The following is a 19,959-nucleotide window of genomic DNA, read 5'->3' as shown; positions in this document are numbered from 1 at the left end:
AAATTTTAATCTCTTTTCTGATAAACAGGAGTACTTTAACAAAATATAAAAACATTTTAAAATCTACAAGTTTATAATCTAAAAACGTAGTAATGATATCTAAAGTAGTTAGGATCTTTTATAACTCTTTTTCAAGATAATTTAAATATTTCGTTTATAAGAGATAATTAATAAAAGATTATCTGCTTTTAACTGCATAAAAAATAACAGCTATTTGATAGTGCTCTAATTTGTAGCAATTTATAATAATAAGTGAGACATTTGCTAATTAACAGTTCTAACAACAGTATAATTATCAATAGAAGATATTAGACGAAATGTTCATATAAATTTCAACATACAGGAATTATAACATTTGCCTCTTTTCTAACAATTAAAATGCGCTATCTGTCCCCGATAGCACAAATAGATACACAATCGCATTCATATAAATTCTTCTTGAATCGCCTTGAGTGATTATCTACGATATTTATAGCATTAATATTTAAAATGGAGATGTGAATGGAATGGAGGTACGAAAGTAACTGCCTTAATTAGCTTTTAATCTAAGTTTGTTATATCTATGTTGAATTTTAGATATTTTTGTAAAAGACAGTTCGTGCGCATTCGTAATTACCCATACTGATTATATTTAATGGATTATACGATGAGAATACTGATATACCGTTGCGAAATGATAATATGCCGCTATTTATCACGTATTACTTGTACTGTTTTCTGCACATTGTCTGAAATCTATTCTAGGAAACATTTTTGCATTATTTCTAACATATTGCCAATGAAAAAAAATCGATTGCAGACAATATTCAAGTTTCATTGACTATTTTTACATCTCCTCGATATTTTCCTCGTTTCTCGCTACTTCTTTTTTCTTTTTACGTATATTCTTCACATTATATTCGATCTTATGTATGACTATTATTTGAAATTATTCGATGTTTGAATTTATTATTCGTTTTTATATGCGTCAGAGATTGCATGTGCGCATATATAAAACCGTCATTTGTTTTGATAAGATCAATTTCGGAGTATTTTCAAATTTGTTGATTTTTATTATCGCGAGATCATCTTTCAGTGTCCGTAGCAATTGAAATGTGAACCTGTCAAAATTGCTTCTATTGGAATTAATATCTGCTTACAATGCAACACAGTGTTTTTTTTTTATAGAGAGAATGCGTGAGAAATCATAATTTATTTTACAAGAGGCTTAATTGACTGACGCACACTAAAATAATTTCTCGTAAATATTCGTCCTAGCAAAATGAGAAATCAGGTGTTTCAAAATTATGCTAATCACCGGTTGTTATTACATGTAATCGTGGATTACATTGTTAACTATCATCGGTTTGCTAATCTTTCCCTTAATTCTTTGTAACAACGTGATTAATATCACTGTTTTACATTATGCAAAGCAGCGACATCATTAATTGACACGAGACAACAAAATTTGCACATGTTACACATGTTACATATCGCTTAATTCGTTTGCATTCGTTTAAGAATGCAACTCATTATTTTTTTATGCTTACAATTTGCATTATAGCTATTGTGAATATTTATGTTCTATACATATATTACTTTTTAAAAAACTATACTGCTATAATATTAACTAGACTAAACCAAAACTAAACTATAATATTGTAAATATTAATATAAATTAAATATAAATATGCCAATATATATACGATCGGGCTAGATGTTTTTGTGCCTAATAATATTTTTTGCGTGAATTTTTTCGCTTAATAACCTGCGCGTTGATTACTATCGGTCTTGAAACGCAGTCCCAAACAGAAGCTAAAATACTGTACAATCACTTAATTAAATTGATAATTAATAATGAAAAAATGGCCTGGCTGGGATGTTATTTTTCACAATAGACCCTTTACATAAGATGTTTATTAGCATCACTATTATTGAATTGATTATTAATTTAATTATGTAATTATATTATTTTTTTAGCTTTAACTTGGGACCGCGCTTCAAGACTGATATAATAATATCAACGCGCAGTTTGTTAAAAATAAACATAAATTCACGCGAAAAATATTATTAGGCACAAAAAGTTCCAGTTCGACCGTATATTAGCACATTTTCTATTTACTTGTAATATTAATATTGTTTAGTTATTTGTAAAAATTAAAACTGATATTCTAGTAATATTTTATTTATCAAAATTTTAGATCATTATATTATGATAATCTAATTAAATGGGATTATTAATTACGGCAATTTCTTCAACATGTTTTTAATGCCTTATTCACATTTGCATATATATCTCGTGATCTCGGGGCATATTATATTCTTTATATTTAAATATATGAATAATTCATCCGAATATAACGAGACTTCAATCGCTATCGCAGTCAGACAAAGTAGGACGGCACTTGTTATTACGTTAAAATTACTCGGAAAATTTGTATTGCGTCAATCAGACCGTAAAGACACTGAGTGACGTATTACAAAATATAATCACTCAATTAGCGGGTGCAACTAATCAGAAGAGGAAAGTTCACTTTGACAGAAGATCCGAAGAGAGTATAAATTGCGCAATTCTTCGTATTATAGCGCGTGTACCTTTCCTTTTAACATATGCTATTTACACTTGCGCGGTACTGCAAATTGTCGAAAGAACATCAAATCATTCGGCGATTATTCCGGAAAAGATTTGACGAGACAAATATAAAATAAAATGAAATAAACCTGCACTGAGAAAAAAAATATTTTAATCCAAAAAAATATTTATTAGGTGGCTCCTAATAGCATATTTACTTGCTTTTTACACATATTTATTTAGAATTAGATATTTTTATTTCAATTAAATAAAAATATCTAATCTACTAATATATACAATTCTTACGGGTGGTATATACATATATATGTTTGAACGTTTTTAAATTAAAAACTATTGGACCGAATTTTTACCAAAAGTATATAAAATAAGGGTAGAATTTAATAAAAATTTGCAACGAGATGGACTGCATCAGTGAAAAAAGAATTAAATGTTGTTAAACACAAATGTTTATATTTTCTTAGAAATTGGCTTTAAACTAAAATAAAAGTATATATTTGATTTTTATATTTTCGTATATTTTATTTTTTTTTTAGATTACTGTACCAAAAAGGTACAGAGTTTTAATGTCCGCACTTTTGCTAATTACAAATGACCACAAAGAGAACGTAACCGAATATAAATTTCGTCAAAACCTACCGGTACTAATCATTCAGAGCTTTACGACTTTCATCGGCGCAGTATTGATGAATATCACAATTCAATTGTGACATTTTAAATTTACCAAAACTCCCAAGCTCCCCAAAGCTTGACGACCAATTTCAAATTTAGTGTCTCCTCTGAAAGATAGCCCAGTTTCTCCGCACGAGTCCCACTCGTGCGGGGGGTGCAGTTTGGAATATAAAAATTCCTGTGATCAGGTGGACTCGAACCCGGTTCCTCTGAGTTACGAGTCTGGCGCTTTACCACAAGACCACACTGTCACCCTTTCAAGTATTTCATCAATAACCAACTTTCTTTCTTTTTTATGAAGTAAGTGAATGTCTGTTATACAAACTGTCACACGAAGTAATAGTAACTGTAAAGTACTAACTGTCATACAAATTTATTAGGAAGAAAAAGAGTATAACAAATGTTGTGCAGTTTATAGAATAAATGTGGTAAAAATAAATTTTTATACCATGCATACTTTGCAAGATAACTTTGTTAAAATTAAAAAACTTGTAGATTTTGTCTATAGATCCAACGATTGAAAGCGAGTCAGTTTGCAGCCACGCGTGACATCGATTTCTATATTCGATTGTAAAAATATTTAAATTTATAAAAAAATGTATTAATTATTTAGGATATCATTTAATTTATTAATAATTTGTAAATAAACATATCTCAACATAAACTATTCGTTAAATTTCTTACTTATAATAAAGTGAAATATAAGTATATAAGTTTCAATCAAAACAGCAGCATTCCTTGCTGTAAAGTTCAAAATCATAAACATACGAATACGCAATAATTTCTCGATGGAAAGTTGGTTTTTAAATAATTGTGTCAGAATTAGAATAACTGTAAGTGTCCACTTTGTGAAATATATTCAATATAACATTCGTATTGGTGAAAATAACACAGTACAATAACCAAAATAATTATTTAGTTTATTGTTGGATACAGAATCAAATGAACAAGGAGAGAAATTTCACCAATAAGTAGCCAAGCCCTATAGAGACACGATATAAAGGCAAGAAATTAGATTCTACGTTGGCTGACATGTGTTGGTCCCTGATTGAGGACGACGATATAGGAGCCTAATAAATATTTTTTTGGATTAAAATACTTTTTTTCTCAGTGTGGCTCTATTTTAAATACGACAATTTTTATTAAGAACAATATATTCTGCTCTGTACTGTGCATTCAACTCGACGTCTTGTAATCGCGTTTTATTCAAATAAATATAAAATCACACAGATTTAATTAATTAATCGCTAGCGAGCCAATTGTTTCTATTAAGAGTACATTTTGTTACAATACAGAATGTTCAACAAATCGCAAAAAAATTGTGACGATAATGTTTCGATCACGGCATCCTAACCAGCATAGAACATTATAGTCAGACATACTTTTATCACTTTTTCAAAAATTAATGCGATTAATGAAATAAATTAATCGTATATTTTTTACTTTCTCTTCGGTTGTGCAACGATTTATCAGACACATAAATCACGCAATGTCTTGTGATGTAGAAAGTTGCTTTAAAAAAATGTATATATGTATATTCATATCGCTATATTTTTCTTTCTTTGTTGGCTCGACTCGCTAGTATTTTGCATCAAAAGTCAAAATATTTATTAATAAGAACAGTATATATTCAGTCTAAACGATTAACTCACGAGAAATGGCATATAAATTAATACAGTCCGACTTATTTTGGAAATAATATCACTGCGCATATAATTTACAAATTTTTTAATGTAACGATATTACATAGGACAAGATAATGTAGAAAGTATTTAGCAAGAATCGGAATCGAGAGAAATAATCATTCTTCACGATATCTTATTAGCAATATTGCCCGACATGCCAATATTCCTGAGTTAATTTTTATTATTTACGGTATTCGACTATTTAATAAATTGATTTTCGCTCCATATATCTTAAATACGAATTCATTGCATCTTTCGAAATCGCCAACAAGTCCGCTCGTTAGCAAAAGAAATAAAGTAACATGTAACATATGAAACAGCTTACACAGTACACTCTTCTCCAAGACCTATGCCCCTTTACATAACATTATACGTTTTTAAAGAAAGTTCAATGTAGCTGCCATGTTAAGTAAAAAGCAAGTAAAGAAGCATATCTTATATTGTATGTATTGATTTAGATGCAACACATTATTACAGTGTGACTGTGTAAATATAGTTCGGATAAAGTAAAAGCACACGTCACTTTGTTCAAAGGGATGACCGCTAGTAAGTTGTTTTTAAGCCTACATAAATTGAAATGTTTTCTGGTACAATGACTATGAATAGACATCTAATCGGTAGAATCAATGGAATCGGCGAAATATGTTCACGAGTAACTATATATAATCAATTTACACAGAACAATTCTTTTAATTATATGTCAAAATCAATATCTTTTTTCCAAAGGTGATTTTAGAGCTCAAAATAAGAGACAAAGTATCATGATTATAAGTAATTTATTTCTCGAATAGTTATATATAACACATGAGATATTGACATATAATTAAGAATTATCTTATATACTCAACTCTTTATCCATGAAATAAATTAAATTTCAAACCCTAATATATAACCAACATAATATTTAAAAATAACATCATAGCCTTCCCATATAGTCTTCCCAAAACTTTTAAAACAATCTGGATATGCTAAATTTTCTTCAGTTAACCCTTTAACTTCAGGTATATATTTATAAGCGACCCCCGCATCGCAACATATCTTAAAATCGTAAAATCGCTTATTGACGACAGCCGTAGTTAAAGAGTTAAATAACAGTAGTGACAAACGCTACGTCATTAAATAAGTAAGACACATATTGCAAAATTCTGACTAAATAGAAAATAAATTTTTAAGTTTGTCTCACTTACTATAGTGTGTAATAAGGAACAAAGTTATTTCTTTTTATCATATTTATCTACGTTTTTATTTCGCTTCTTTTCTCGATACGAAGATGAAAATGACGGATACGATAAAGGCACTTTTAAAACCTGATGTACACAACGTCAGTGCATTTTCATCTATACAATAAATTTACATACATAAAAACTCATAAGAGAAACTTAGAAATAATTTCAATCAATAAATTTATAACATAGTGACATTATCCGATAATTTTAAAAATTGCAGAGAAATTGTTAAATGAATTTTTTCATAATTCCATAACTGGTATTCATTTGTTAGATGCAAATATTCAAAATCACTTACGGTTTTTTTATTATAGAGATGCAATATTACTTTTGCGTCATTACCGTAATTATTGTTAAACACTTCATGGAATATAACTAACGCTTCTGCATCAGAGAACAACATCGGTTTTACAAATGCATGTATGTTATCACGATGTTACTTACTATAAAAAGATTAAAAACGTTTAAATAAAACATTAGACGCTTTTATATTACATAACAAAAACTAATAAACGTTCGAAAATGAAGCACAGCCACTATGCATGTTACAAAGTATTAAATAAACGCATGCTAAAAATGTTTCGAGTTGTTCGATGTTGTAGAGTTCGGAAATCTAAATGATCTTTAATTAAATTAAATAAAAAGAACTGAATAGAACGTACCGTTGTCTATGTAACTATACAATCTTCATTTCTTCAATCTTTTCAATTGGTGTTTAACGCCATTAATGTCTATGATTCGCGACATAAAAATCGAAGATGTGGTTATTTATGTATATAGTGTTTCGTCGGATAAAAAATATATTCCCGTGAAGACGTGTATTATAATATAACATAAACTTACATCGAAAATATACATCACTCTTTAGAATATACACGCGATATATGTTGTATAAAAATCTAGTTTCCAAGATTCACATATTTATTACGTTTACGCGAGCGTTACTTCTGTAGTAACGTACGATAATTCCTTCGCATAAACAGGATTTTGTAGTAACTTACGATAATTTACTCTGCGTAAACTACAGAAGTAACGCTCGCGTAAACGTAGTAACAGACTAATAACATAAGACACTTCTTCAAATAATGTTAGATTAAAAGAAAAAAAACGCCTATGTACACGCGCAAACACCTTAGTCCAGTTTATCAGAGACCAATGGAAATCTGACTATTCTCAATTGCCGACCGTAGTCGCAAACGACGCTGTCTCCCAACGCCAACATTTGCTTCACGAAAATGCAGCTGTCTTTATGACCCAATCTTACTTCTCGCACTGGCTCGCCCGTTCTTACGTCCCAGACTACTAATGATCCCTGAAACATTAACGGTCAGATCGAGATTTATTTTTGTGTATGAAAGTACTTTATTTGCCCCGATTTATTTTTGTGTATCGATAAATATTTAAGAGAATCAGTTTTATATATGTATTTATATATATACCTGATTACTAGTTATGAGGAGATGATGCGTCAACATCACTAATTGTAAGCTATAAGCTACTTTGTGTGCCGGCAAAGTATGTAATAAGTGTCCTTGAAAGCGTTCCCAGACACACAATTTTTCATCTGTTCCGATGCTTATCACATAGGACACTGAACATGTGATAGCGGCTACAGCACCATCGTGGGCTTGAATACTATACATGCATGCTCCTATAAGAATATTACATAAAAGCATTAGATTAGGAGACATAACAATTATAATAAATTACTAAATATATTTGTTGAAATGGGAGGGGGGGGGAGGTGTTACCTGTCAAAAGATCCCACACACACAATAATCCATCTTGAGACCCACTACCGGATGTCATGGGACTTATTCTATCAATAAAGAGGCACGATATCGGACCACTATGTCCGTGAAGCGTATACAGAGGCAGCTGATCTTCTAGCCTAGATAATATAAAAATAGTAAATACATGAACAATTTTTAGAAAAAACAAACTGGAGTATATTAGACTATATTATATATATATATATATATATACCTGTATACTTTCAAAGTATGATCCTGGCTGCCTGTTAATACACGCCCGCCTTCGCTATCTAAAACAGTGATCGCTTGTTGATGCGCTCTATAAGAGCCAATTTTCATGCAGCGCAGGTCTTCCTCTGTTTGCATGGTGTTATTTATATCCATGGGCGAACCAGCGCTTCCCGTTCGCACATGCGCTACAATAGGTCAATTAAACGTAAATATATTTTAATAAAGAAATAACCTTGTTATTTATATACAATATAACATAGAAATAAATTCATTATCATAATAGATTCATGAGCCATTATCTTATATTATTTACTTCTTCTGTAAGATGTAAAGCCCCAATCAATCTGCTGGCCTTCGCTGTAACTCTCAAGTTGCAAAAAGTCGACAGCTCCATTCAATTTAGCTGCCACTACTCTGCTACCGATGAGTTTAACTGCGGAGATTCCAAGTCCCGATCCATCATCGAAGAGACACTGAGTAAAGAAAAAAAATTATTGAATGAATGAATTAATTTACGTTTAATAATACATTCACTTGGATTATTCGTGTCTCACCTTGAATCTACCGGTCGTACCCTCCCAGAATTCGAGACTGCCATTAGCGCATCCCACTACTATGAGATTTTCCTGATAATCCATGCACCAAATCGCCGATATGATGTGCGACGATTGTATTGTGCGATCGGTATTTATGGAGGACGTGCTGCCAACTAAATTGTTTGACCTTCCAGGAAAAACGCTCATTTGTTCCCTGGTTTTAGATTTTTGCATCTCCTCGATCGACTTATTGTGTTCCTCCAATAAGACTTTATATCGGTCCCCGAAGTCGAAGCCTTGATCATAATTCTTTTGCGAAGGTGTATATTTTATGGTTGAGAATTTGATGTTGATCGCCGGTTTCAGATCGGGAAGATCGTAAGCACTGCCTAAGCTTCGACGTAATAGCTTCTGCTTGCTGTCGCTACCGAGCTCATTGATTTGATAATCGTAATCCAACATGGTCCCTATAGACCGTCTTTTGTGGTTGTTGTTATTGTTGCTATTAACCCTTCGCATATTGTAAGCGGGAGATAGCTTTCCCTGATACATCGCCGAGGCCGGTGAATAAAATTCCATCGACTGTGCCGCCTCCATTTCTCCCCTGGAAGGTGGCGAGCCGCTTTCGTAATCCGACATCAACTCGTCGGCATCCGGCGACATTTGACTCAACGTTTTCTGCGGACCGCTGAAGAATTGTCGTCTATCGATATGCGCCAATTGCTCGCCGGACGTCGAATCCCATATCCTGATGTGTCCCGCTAAACACGTGCTAGCGACGGTGTTACCGTCCGTCGCGATACATTCCACTTCCTGAGTATGACCTTCCAGAACCAGCGGTACCGCCTCCAGCACTAACTGAGTTACGGAGTCGTGCGTCTTTTCTTGCTGGTGCCAGCTGGCTCGCCACTCCGCGTAATTTCTCGTGCAGATACAACGGTACAGTACGACCATCGTATAAGCGACCACGATCACGCTAATAAGACACAGCAGAGCCGCCAGAAATATCTCCATCGGACTCGACGGTACAAAAGGCGCATCCGTATTAAATACGCGCCCTTCCGATCTCGACGGCACCTCCATATCTAGAAAATAAAAGGAAGAGTAAAAAGGTTGAAAATTCGATAACCAACTTTTCGTAACGTTCAATTGAAAGAGCCAAACCTGAAAAATCTAGAGGATCGAGCGCGGCTGTAGCGAGACTCTGCCACTGGAAATGTTGAACGTCATTTGGGTTACTAATTTGTTTCGCTAACTGCGGGTTCACTGCGTGCGATAACTTTATCGTCGGTAATATAGTCACTCGACCACCGGCAATCGACACATTGTACATTGAGAGAATCGAAGACCAGTGATACAATGATAAGCTATTCCAAGGCGGGAAATCCGTAGGTCTTAACTTGTTTAATTCCTCTGTTGCGTTATTAGTTAGAGCCTAAAAAGATATATATATTTTTAAATATATGGGTTATAAAAAAAAAATACGAGAACGTTTTGCCCATTGGAAATGAAAAAGTCACCTGTTCATTTAAATTAACCGGGGCTATGGTTGCGGGCGATATGGACATAGGTGTTGCCGTATTTAGCTCGACGTAGTTTAATGACTGAGGCTTGTCCACCGTATATCCGTCAATGTCAGTTTCTGGCTTCAGCGTCTCGCTAAGGTGTATTATGTGCTCGATGATACCAGAATCGTTAATGGTCATGCTGATCCACACGACCATCCCTACCATAAATGCGCGCTGGAAAATTCGCGTCCGCGCCCAGAAATGCACCAGTCTTAAACGCTTGGGAATTTTTGCCAGGGTGTGAGTATTCTGCGTATTCGGAGCGATAACGTTCGTCGGGCCGGTAGACAGACCGTTCAATCTCGGATGAGACTTGGAGCGGAATATATGAGGCTTCCTGTTGGTAATGGTGGTGGTAAACTGTTGTCTGCGCGATGTCTGAATGTGCGACAGGTGAAACTTGGAATTCTCGTTGGACAGTTCCGTTCGTCTGACGTCGATCGCCAGGATCGTTGAGAAGAATACCATTTGCAGGAAAAAGTCATTCAGCAGTCCAACAATGGCAAATATGCAAAATTCCTGGATAGCAGGGACGAAAGTGAATAGCCCGATGGTCAGAATCGTCACTTCCGTGAGTAGATTCTTCGTAATGGACCATCCCTCCTTGGATAAAGCCTGAGCGACGCGTATTTTCACGTCCAATTGGGCGGGCGTGCTGACGACACTCTTAGTCAACACCTGAACGTTTTCGAGGCCGAAGATAATCACCAAGTACGGAAACACCTCCTTGGCACTCAAGTTCAGTGTTAGACCGAAGAAGAAACACTCACCCACGGTCATTGACAGCGAGCCCATCACCGTCACGCTGGCGCTGAATGCAATGCCAATTTTAGACTTTACCAGTTCTATTTTCCGCACTTGGAAGTACTCGTAGAAAAATAAGGCTAGGGAAGTCATCATCAGCGGGAAGAATTCACTGTAATTGAATTCACCGGGATAGAAGATGTTCAATATTTCACCGCGCGCATCAACGTCCGTGCCGTTGTCGGCGTTTTGATGCAGAGGATAATAGGTTCTCAGTCGGTGCTGCAATCCTTTTATGAATCTATAAGTAAATAACACGTACGTTAATATAATCACAATAATGAATTATAAAAAAATAACGAATTGTATGAACTCACTCCTGATCGTATTTCTTCAAATAAATGGTTACGGCATATTGGAGGATTCTCTGACGAACTCGAGCGGGATACCGTTTCACTCCTGTTTCCTTTAAATTCATCCCAAACATCACTTCCGCGAGACTTATTTTTCCCCTCTGAAAATTCTGTAATAATAAAGATAAAAACAAATTAACCAAATTTTTTTTTCGTCTCACACTAAAGATAAGACTAACGTGCCAAAATGAAAAGAATGCTTTATCTGTTTCGTTACAATAAAAAAATAATGTGTCATTATCTATGGGACTACTTCATACAGAACAATTGCACTAATTACAGTTTCGTAATATCATAATTGTGTATATTTACCTGATACGAAAATATTGTATTAATGAGGTTTGTGTCCTGAGCGAACAACTCTATACTTTGTTGCCAGAGATTTGCGGGCGACAGAACAAGACAGTTGTACTCCGGCAAAACCTCGGCCTTCTTGCCGTTTCTTTTCTTCACCGCTTCAATGTGCAGGCACACCTGGCCAAGTGTTTTCAATCTAAAAATCAGATCACATCATTATTCTAAAGAAAAGGCCTTCCAAAATGATCGAAATACCAATTCTTTTTGTATTTCTTTTAACGACAAGTATAATGTTTTTCGTATATCTTGCGCTACATAAAATAATTTTTGAATGTATCTAAACGTCTTAAAAAAGAAGTTGGACATTATAAGACTCTCCTTAGAAGCAAATAGCTTAATTAATATCTTCTTTGCCGTCGCGTATGAGTTATCGACACCAATTGGACGGAGCACTCACGTTTCTGGATGCTGATAGTTCCGTATGATCTCCAAGAGATTGAACACTTCGTAGAGGGGTCCCCTGAAGGCGTCCATCAGCGTCAGGTCCTCGTTCCACGGCATCACTCCGATTCTCAGCACCACTTGTTGGACGTAGAGCACCGAGGTCTCCGTGCCGTTCGCCGGTAGGACAGTGTTGTTGATCAGGGTTTTCGGGGCATTGCCCGGCATGGGTAGATTGACAAGTGGGTAGCTGCGACAATCGGACAAAAATCAGTCTCTCGCTGTGGATCAACTCAAGGCGCCGGGTATCGGGATGAAAAGGGGGATAAACTCACCAGCATAGCAAGAGAACCGATATCGCGAGCGAGAGTACGGCGATGGGATGGGAGGAGCAGAATAGGCCGTGGGCATAGTAGACCCCGGCCACCCTGTCCGGCAGACTGCGAGACATTTCACCTACGTGCTGCGCCGTCCGTGCGACATCCCCCGATTGCAGGCCGGCGTGCCGCCCCTAAACTGACCTGGCAACATCCAACACAAGCCGCTCTAAGTATCGACACGGTAGCCGTGACACACGATACGCCGCGCGGCGCGGAGAGAGATAGGTTAGAGCAGGTTAGAAAGAACAAAAAGGCGCCGCATGTTTTTCCCATCGATTATCGCCGTCGTTACGCAACCGGGGGAGTGCGTGTGCGTCGTTACGCCCAGATATTTAAATTCGCGGCGCCGTTTTGAACGGCGCGATAACGGAATTCTCCGGCCTCCGCGAGCGAGCGAAGAGGCGTTCTCTCCAAAATTCGCGCGGCGCCAGTTCACGTCTCGCTGCTAACGCTGCGTACGGCTCTCGACTTACGACGGTATCCCCTAACCATCCCGCATCATCGTCCACGTTCCAGCGCGATGCGACGCTCCAGTCCAGGAAGGCTTAAAAGTATCGATCGTTTCCCGCGGGGCACGATCGCGACGTCCTCGATGACGACTGACTACGACGGTGCGCAGTTTGTTGGTTCCCTCTTTCGGTCTCGCGCTTCGCCGCGCGCGCGGAGGCGGACAGAGGCGGACGAGCACTGGAGTCGGCAGTCGGGACGACGAGCGATAAAAATATAATTAACGCGCGATAAAATCCCGGCGGGGAGGCAAACAAAAAAAAATAACTACGCCGCGCGGCGCGTGCACGGTACCGCGTCGGAGGTTATGTTCGGCGCGCTCGTTTTTGCGGCGCATTAAAGGCCGCGTTAAAAACCGTGGCGACGGCGACGGCGGCGGGGGAGAGGTGGAGGTGGAGGACCGCGCCGCCGCTACTTGGGGGTTCGATTCCGCGGCGCGCTCGTACGAATCGCGAATCGCCGCTCGCCGCACGTGCGTCGCGGGCCGCGCGTCTCCGCTCGCGTAAACTCGCTCCAACTCGCTCGAGCGGAAAAAAAATCCCGGCGAGCAGAGGGACGAGCGGAGCGAGCGTGACGGCGCGGCGGGCGGCGGCGCGCCTGGACGTGATCGTAGCGTGCGGACGACGATGACGATGACGATGTTGATGATTAGTATTCCGCTTCTTCGCTCCGCTTACATTCCTCAATCCTCGCGCGCGCGATAAGCTGGCCCCCCCTCCCTCCCGGAGGTCCTCGAGTCGATCCGGAGTGCACTGGCCGACGGCGAGGCCGCGGGTCCCGCGTCCCGCCGGGTTGATTTATTTTTGAATCGAGGAGAGCCCAACCCGGGCCGAGCCCCCGGCGCGTGGCCAATCGCCAGGTGCGTCGCCGAACGCACACGTGGCCGCTGGCCGCCGACCGAGAAGGGATGGAAGGGAAAAGAGAGCGAAACGGGCTCGGTCTCGTCTCGGTCAGCTCGGTGACGGCGGCGGGCGCGCGAACGGAGAAGGTTTATCCGTTTTGTCCGCTCGCGCGGACGAGGTCCGTCGCGTAACTGGCCACGCGCCCGGAGTGTGCGATGCGTGCACGCTCAGCACGCTCGCCGAGTCGCGCAGTTATAACTGATCCGTGATTCGATCGCATGCATAATCGAAGGCCTCCCGCGGTAATGTGCCTCGCGGGGAAAAAAAAATGTTTTTGCGCGCGTCTGCTTATAATGCAGAGGCGCAGAAACGATTGTTCGAAAATTCGGGAGAGGGATTGACGGGATGGATGCGGCGAAAGAGGAAAAGAAGAATTTCGTCCTCGGGAGATTGGACGTTAATTTAAAAAAATAGTCCGAATAAAATTAAAATTGTCACGGGAATCCAGGAAGTATGATAAAATTGTTGCACGCGTTTCTCGATGAAAATCAGGGTTTTCTGCTGACGGAGAGGCATTAGGGGACTTGAATTATGAAAAGCTTTTGTGATAGTTGACAACGATAATTAAACAATTGAGAGATAAATTATATTTGAATTAAAAAAAAGAATTCTTACGGGAATACAGAAAGAAAATGATAAAAATTCTTGTGTAGTTTCTTGATGAAAATCAGAATTTTTATTGCTGGAGAACGGAAGCGTTAGGGCACGCTTAAATAATGAAAAGCTTTTGTGATAAGTTGATTAACAATAATTTAACAATTGAGAGATAAATGATATTTAAATTACACGAGCGCTTTTCCTCATAGAGGGTTCTAACAATTGCAAAGTCGGAATGATCGCTTTCTGTTTAGAATTGTTAAAATCCATTCTTTTCTGCCGCTATCTATTCATGAGGCTTCATCGCATGCGTATGTAGCTAACAGCTTGAATGCTACGAATAAAGCTTAATTTTTCGAGTAGGGCGGCTATAGGAGCCTCGTAAATAAATTTTATATGTTGTAAAAAGCTCGTGAGCGGAGCGGAGCGGAGGAACCTCGCAAATAGATTTCAAGATGCAAAAAGCTCACGAGTTAAATATCGAAGTTGATATTTAACGAGAAAAAACATATCTCGAGTATCCTAATTGAAAATGTCATGTTAAATACTCATGATAACATTATTTATATTACGTTCTTTTATGAGTTGTATGTAAATTTTACTTCCACCTTTTTAAAATTATCTCTTCCCGTTCACTTTAACTTCTACTGTAGATTATAAAAACAAATTTCTCTCGAAATCGAGATTTGTCAATGCCGTGGTATTAATGAGAGCATGCCTTCTTCCTTTCTAGTTCTTTTTTTGCCGCATTTCAATTAATCAATTAATCATACAACACGCGTGGGCGGTCAAGAAGAAAACGCGAGGTCACTTTAATTATACGTAGTTAACACCGCGCGTCGTTAATAATTCGGTTCGTTCCGGTATATATCCTTCTCGTTCGATTGACTTTAGTCGAGCTCCGCTTCGTGCGGTCGCAAGCCGACCGGCGCGGCGTCCCGTGCGTGCGCCTATTATCCCGCGATTGACATGTCTAATTGCATCAATTGCGTAATAAATGGAAATTAGGCTGTTGCAAATGGTCAGTATCGTTCAGGGGTCAATCGTCTGCAAACGTGCGGGCTTGCGTCGACGGGACGTGAGACGCGCGGCGCGGCTCTCTGCGAGCAAATCGTGGGAGTTTTGGAAAAAGTTCGCCTTATACTCGCGTTAATACGTCTCGTAATTGATATTAACGTAAACTCCGGCGTCATTATACTAATTTATAAGGTAACGCGATATTGTCCCATTTTCTTTTTCTCCGTTCAGCGCGTGCTTTCAATTTTCCGAATTCTATTCCTCTTTCCCTTTTTCATTGTCCAACTTTTGCGCCTTTTATTTTTCACCATTAATGGCGAGATTAATGGCCACATGCGAACAATGGGCGAATACGTTTTATGCGGATATGTAAGGAGCATTTTTTTTATATGGTTTTTAAGATCTCTTAGAAGATTTCGGAACATTAGTACACTCATTTCCTTCTCGCGTTTCCGCTTCACGGTTCCTCTTTTTTTTTCATTGGTGCTCTTATCTTGTGCGTTAAAAAAAAAATGTTTGCATAGTAATAAATGCATAGCAAAGCGCATTTATTTATTTATTTACGACCCATATAGTATCCACAAAACTATTTGAAATTAAAATCGGATAATATAACGTACATAACATACATGCTCACTTGTTTAAAAAAAAAGTCGTTTGTAAGTTTATCGAAATCTATGTATATCGTATATCAATAAAATGTTATAAATACTCTGTTATAAATTAAATAATTATTATATAAAATTGCTATATGTTAGTGAATGTAATAATATAATTGTAATTTATATAATTATAATTTTATATTTATACAAAAGTTACAGAAGTTAATACATACATATTGATCGATGTACATCGTGGTGCAAAAAAGAGCGAGTGATTCTTAACAAGTGATAAAAACAATTGTAATGATCGTAATTTTCTTGTAGAAAAATTTCGTTAGATTCACTCGTGTGGTTGATCTGGCTAGTATCAAGTTGCCTTATCAAGTTATTTATTTAAAAAATACTGCTTTTTCGACTTGTTTAAGTAAATAATCCTTCTCTTTTCGGTTGGACGACGAAGCGTGCTTCACTTTGTACGCACTTCATGTGTTCAATTTTATAAAAGCGCACGAGTAGTTGTGCTGCAAAAAACAAAAAAGATTTCAATTTCTTCCACTCGTCAATACTATATTCAGTGATTTTACATAATCGACGACGACAATTTTGATAGAAATTATGACGAATTGATTCGTCCGATTAAGTGATTACACAATATTTCTGCAACATTTCCCAGAAAATATTATGACATCTTAAAGTCGTATAAGAGATATCTTAAAAGTTTGAGTAAACAATAAACATTTTTGTAGACTGTGTCACAATCAGATTGGCCGTGACATATAAATTCTAACTGATAAATAATAGCGATCGCGGTAATATAAATATAAGGGTCATCCAAATAAAACATAGATTAGCTGGTTTGAGTGAAGTGTAATTTAAGACAGCATAAGAATATATCTATACACAAATAAATATACGTATCACATATCACTGTTGCTAATAGTGCTATATATAGGCACCCCTAACATTTGGACAGATGTCTCATCTCCAGTAACGTCACTTTTCACGAATTCACGTCGAAGTGACACGAGTCTGCTTCATTTGAACGACCCTTATAGCTATAATTGTTCCAAAAAATATTTTATAAAAGATAATTCGGATGTTCTTTTAGATTTAGAAGGTCTTGAAAATGTTTCTTAAGACATTGGTTGACAAAGTTTTGAGGAAGAATGTTTAGACATGCTCTACTTTTATATCTATACTCGCTTTCCGGTGATAAGTTTATCTGCCCTTTAAGACATTCATAACGCAGATATGTGCGCAAGAAGTATACATCATCCGTCTATATAATTAGCATAATTAGCAAAAAATAGCCCGTGCGCACATGCGCGCTAGGCGACGACGCGCTAAAGAAATAATTGAAAAACAACGTCAAGCGTCATAGATCTGATTTACACCGAGCCTTTGATACGCGTACCAAGTACTATATTCGGGCTAAGTCCATATTGGTACGATCGGTGTAAACTAAGGGATTTAGCCTGAATACGGTAGTTGATACGCGTACTAAATAGTCGGTGTAAACCTGTAAACTAAGCCTGTATTTGCATGTTTGTTGCGGTAACAAAGAATACTGTCGAGCCAGATTTACACAAGGCCTTGACCATTGAATTTTTTCATGCAGCGACTGTGTCGCTGTACAGATATATCCGCAAATATTGACCTTTTTCGATCAACGGCAGAGTATCTTGAGTATTCATTAACACTTTCTTATCAGCATTGTGTAATAAAATTTCTTATTGAATAGATGACAGAGTATCTTCAGCATTCGAAATGAATAAAATTGAATTAAAAAAAAACAATACAAACTGATAATGTTTTAAGTGAACTCAGGAAAATGTCGATAATTTTCATATTTTTTAAATATAAATATTATAAAATATGCGTAAAATGTAAATAAAAGATGCATTACCGACAAATGGTTCATTTTCAGATAGTAGTTATCGAACAGTTATTGGAAGTAATTATTGAAGATAATAGCGCGCATCGAGATATACGTATGTATTAGTTTCTCCGACGATTGCCATTGGGTGCACATGTTGCCATCGTTCGGGCGTTCCATACAGAATGTGCGTCAGCAAAGTTATGTGTATAATGATAATAAACCGTTATCCTTTATTAAATTTTAAAATGTCTTTTCAAACTTGAGGCAGTGATTTAATTAGACATTTATTTAATATTGTCAACTAACTTTGATTTTTAATTATACACCTCAACGGCGAGACAGGTTAATAATTAAATTTTGTTCTGAATTTAATTTTACGCGCATTCTACATTAACTGATGATGACAATGAGTTCTAATACGAGATATTTTTACACACCACGATACTTGATATTCAATAATTTAAAACTGTGAAAAAGGTATCGTCCAATTTAACATGAAAAAGTAATTTCAATTCTTTTTTTTTCCCTCTTTTAATAGAAACCCTCCTTTCGGAAGAGTTAAATCATAAATTATATTTACTCGATGCAGTATGCAAATTACATTCAACTTCCGATAATTAATTACATCCGTATAGCATGGTCGTATTGTACATTATGCTAAATAATTGTTACACGAGGTTATAACGCTGTGTTATAACGTTACGTTTATCACCGAAGTCCTCGTGGGAGTTCGTCGGCGGTTTTCATTATAACGGTAAACCGGTAAAATTTTATGCTACGAGCAGAAGCCTCGTCCTTAGATAACGAGGACCGATATCCGCGGCTCGAGGTACAGGTTCTTAAGCAATATAGGCAAAATGGGGCTTATAATAAAATCGCTTCGATAAATATTAATGATATCGATAGCGTTGCGCCAGCTACCGTTAGTTAGTCGAGCTCGATGGCTTCTCTCGTCCGCTGCGCGCGGATGAAATCGATATTCGAGGTCCTGAGTTAGCTCGGGAAACTGGATTTAATCCTTCATTGCGCAGAGAGTTTCTCAAGAATCTAATAAATTTTGCGCGTTTTTGTGAAATAATATCGAAAAAAATCCGATCATTTCTTTCTTATTTAAGCGCGACACATGGTTTTGCTCGATAAATCTATACTATCGCATCCCAGATATTTCTATATACGATAAATTTTCGATCCAATATAAAACTTTAGTTCTATATGTATATTTTAGTAAAAAAAATAACATGTTATTTTTTCTATGGATATCCATATTTTCGCATTTTGATAACGTTGATTAAATCGACGGTTATTCGAGGGTCGGTTAAAATATAACAATTTTAGTGGAGTAGTTTGCAGAAATAGAAAAATTTATTTGTATCTATTTAGTTCATTTATACGTTATTGGTTTTCTTTCAATCAATTCTGTGTACCTGTATCTAATTACATTCTGCCAAAAATATTTGTTTCAGAGAGAGAGAGAGAGAGTTTTTCTCTTCTCAATATATCTCAATATGGGAAAACATGCTTTTCGGATGAAAATAATGCCCGATGAGTGTCAAATATTAAAAAGTAACAAGTTACAACGATTTCAAGTGGGAAAACTTTGTTAGAAAAAAATCTACTACACGAAAGTTCCGGTATTATATCCAATATTAAGTATCCGTTCCGGCGAACTGTGTATCTCAGGAGTATATTAATTTATTAATTTTAAAATGAGATCCCCCCTCTGCGTTCCCTGAAAATTGCTTCTCCGGTGACACGGGCGCATCTGTCTTCCCCGTGATTTTTCCTTCGATGACTTTTGCCCGAAACCTTTTCTCTCCGCTTGTGTATACATTCGACTCGCACGTCTTCGCTGATCGAAATTGATGCAACGGCATCTCCGAGAAATGATGGATGTCTTGCCGAGACGAACCAGCGGGCGATTCGAGCAGCTGGACGTCCT

The 19,959-nt window shown here is 37.1% G+C and overlaps 1 protein-coding gene across 3 annotated transcripts; it reads right to left on the bottom strand.

Annotated features, from left to right (window-relative positions):
• Nucleotides 1-4,140: 4,140 nt before the first annotated feature.
• On the bottom strand, nucleotides 4,141-14,063 carry Scap (SREBP cleavage activating protein). 3 transcript variants are annotated; one of them, XM_077420725.1, is made up of 13 exons: nucleotides 13,701-14,063; nucleotides 12,472-12,657; nucleotides 12,153-12,386; nucleotides 11,711-11,891; nucleotides 11,363-11,508; nucleotides 10,194-11,286; nucleotides 9,838-10,108; nucleotides 8,692-9,758; nucleotides 8,451-8,610; nucleotides 8,139-8,322; nucleotides 7,904-8,043; nucleotides 7,592-7,803; nucleotides 4,141-7,464 (listed from the first exon to the last, which is right to left on the bottom strand). In XM_077420725.1, the coding sequence occupies exons 2-13, from the start codon at nucleotides 12,585-12,587 to the stop codon at nucleotides 7,285-7,287; spliced, it is 3,984 nt and encodes a 1,327-aa protein (XP_077276851.1). In that variant the 5' UTR covers nucleotides 12,588-12,657; nucleotides 13,701-14,063; the 3' UTR covers nucleotides 4,141-7,284. The 3 variants fall into 3 exon arrangements, with proteins under 3 accessions (XP_077276851.1, XP_077276840.1, XP_077276831.1); XM_077420714.1 differs by lacking the exon at nucleotides 13,701-14,063 and adding an exon at nucleotides 12,993-13,447; XM_077420705.1 differs by lacking the exon at nucleotides 13,701-14,063 and adding an exon at nucleotides 12,990-13,446.
• Between the last annotated feature and the right edge of the window lie 5,896 nt (nucleotides 14,064-19,959).

Source organism: Temnothorax americanus, unplaced genomic scaffold, assembly GCF_048541705.1.
Source record: "Temnothorax americanus isolate GAGA-0224 unplaced genomic scaffold, ASM4854170v1 Scaffold11, whole genome shotgun sequence".
Lineage (NCBI taxonomy): Eukaryota > Metazoa > Arthropoda > Insecta > Hymenoptera > Formicidae > Temnothorax > Temnothorax americanus.
This window is presented reverse-complemented; position numbering and strand designations above follow the sequence as displayed.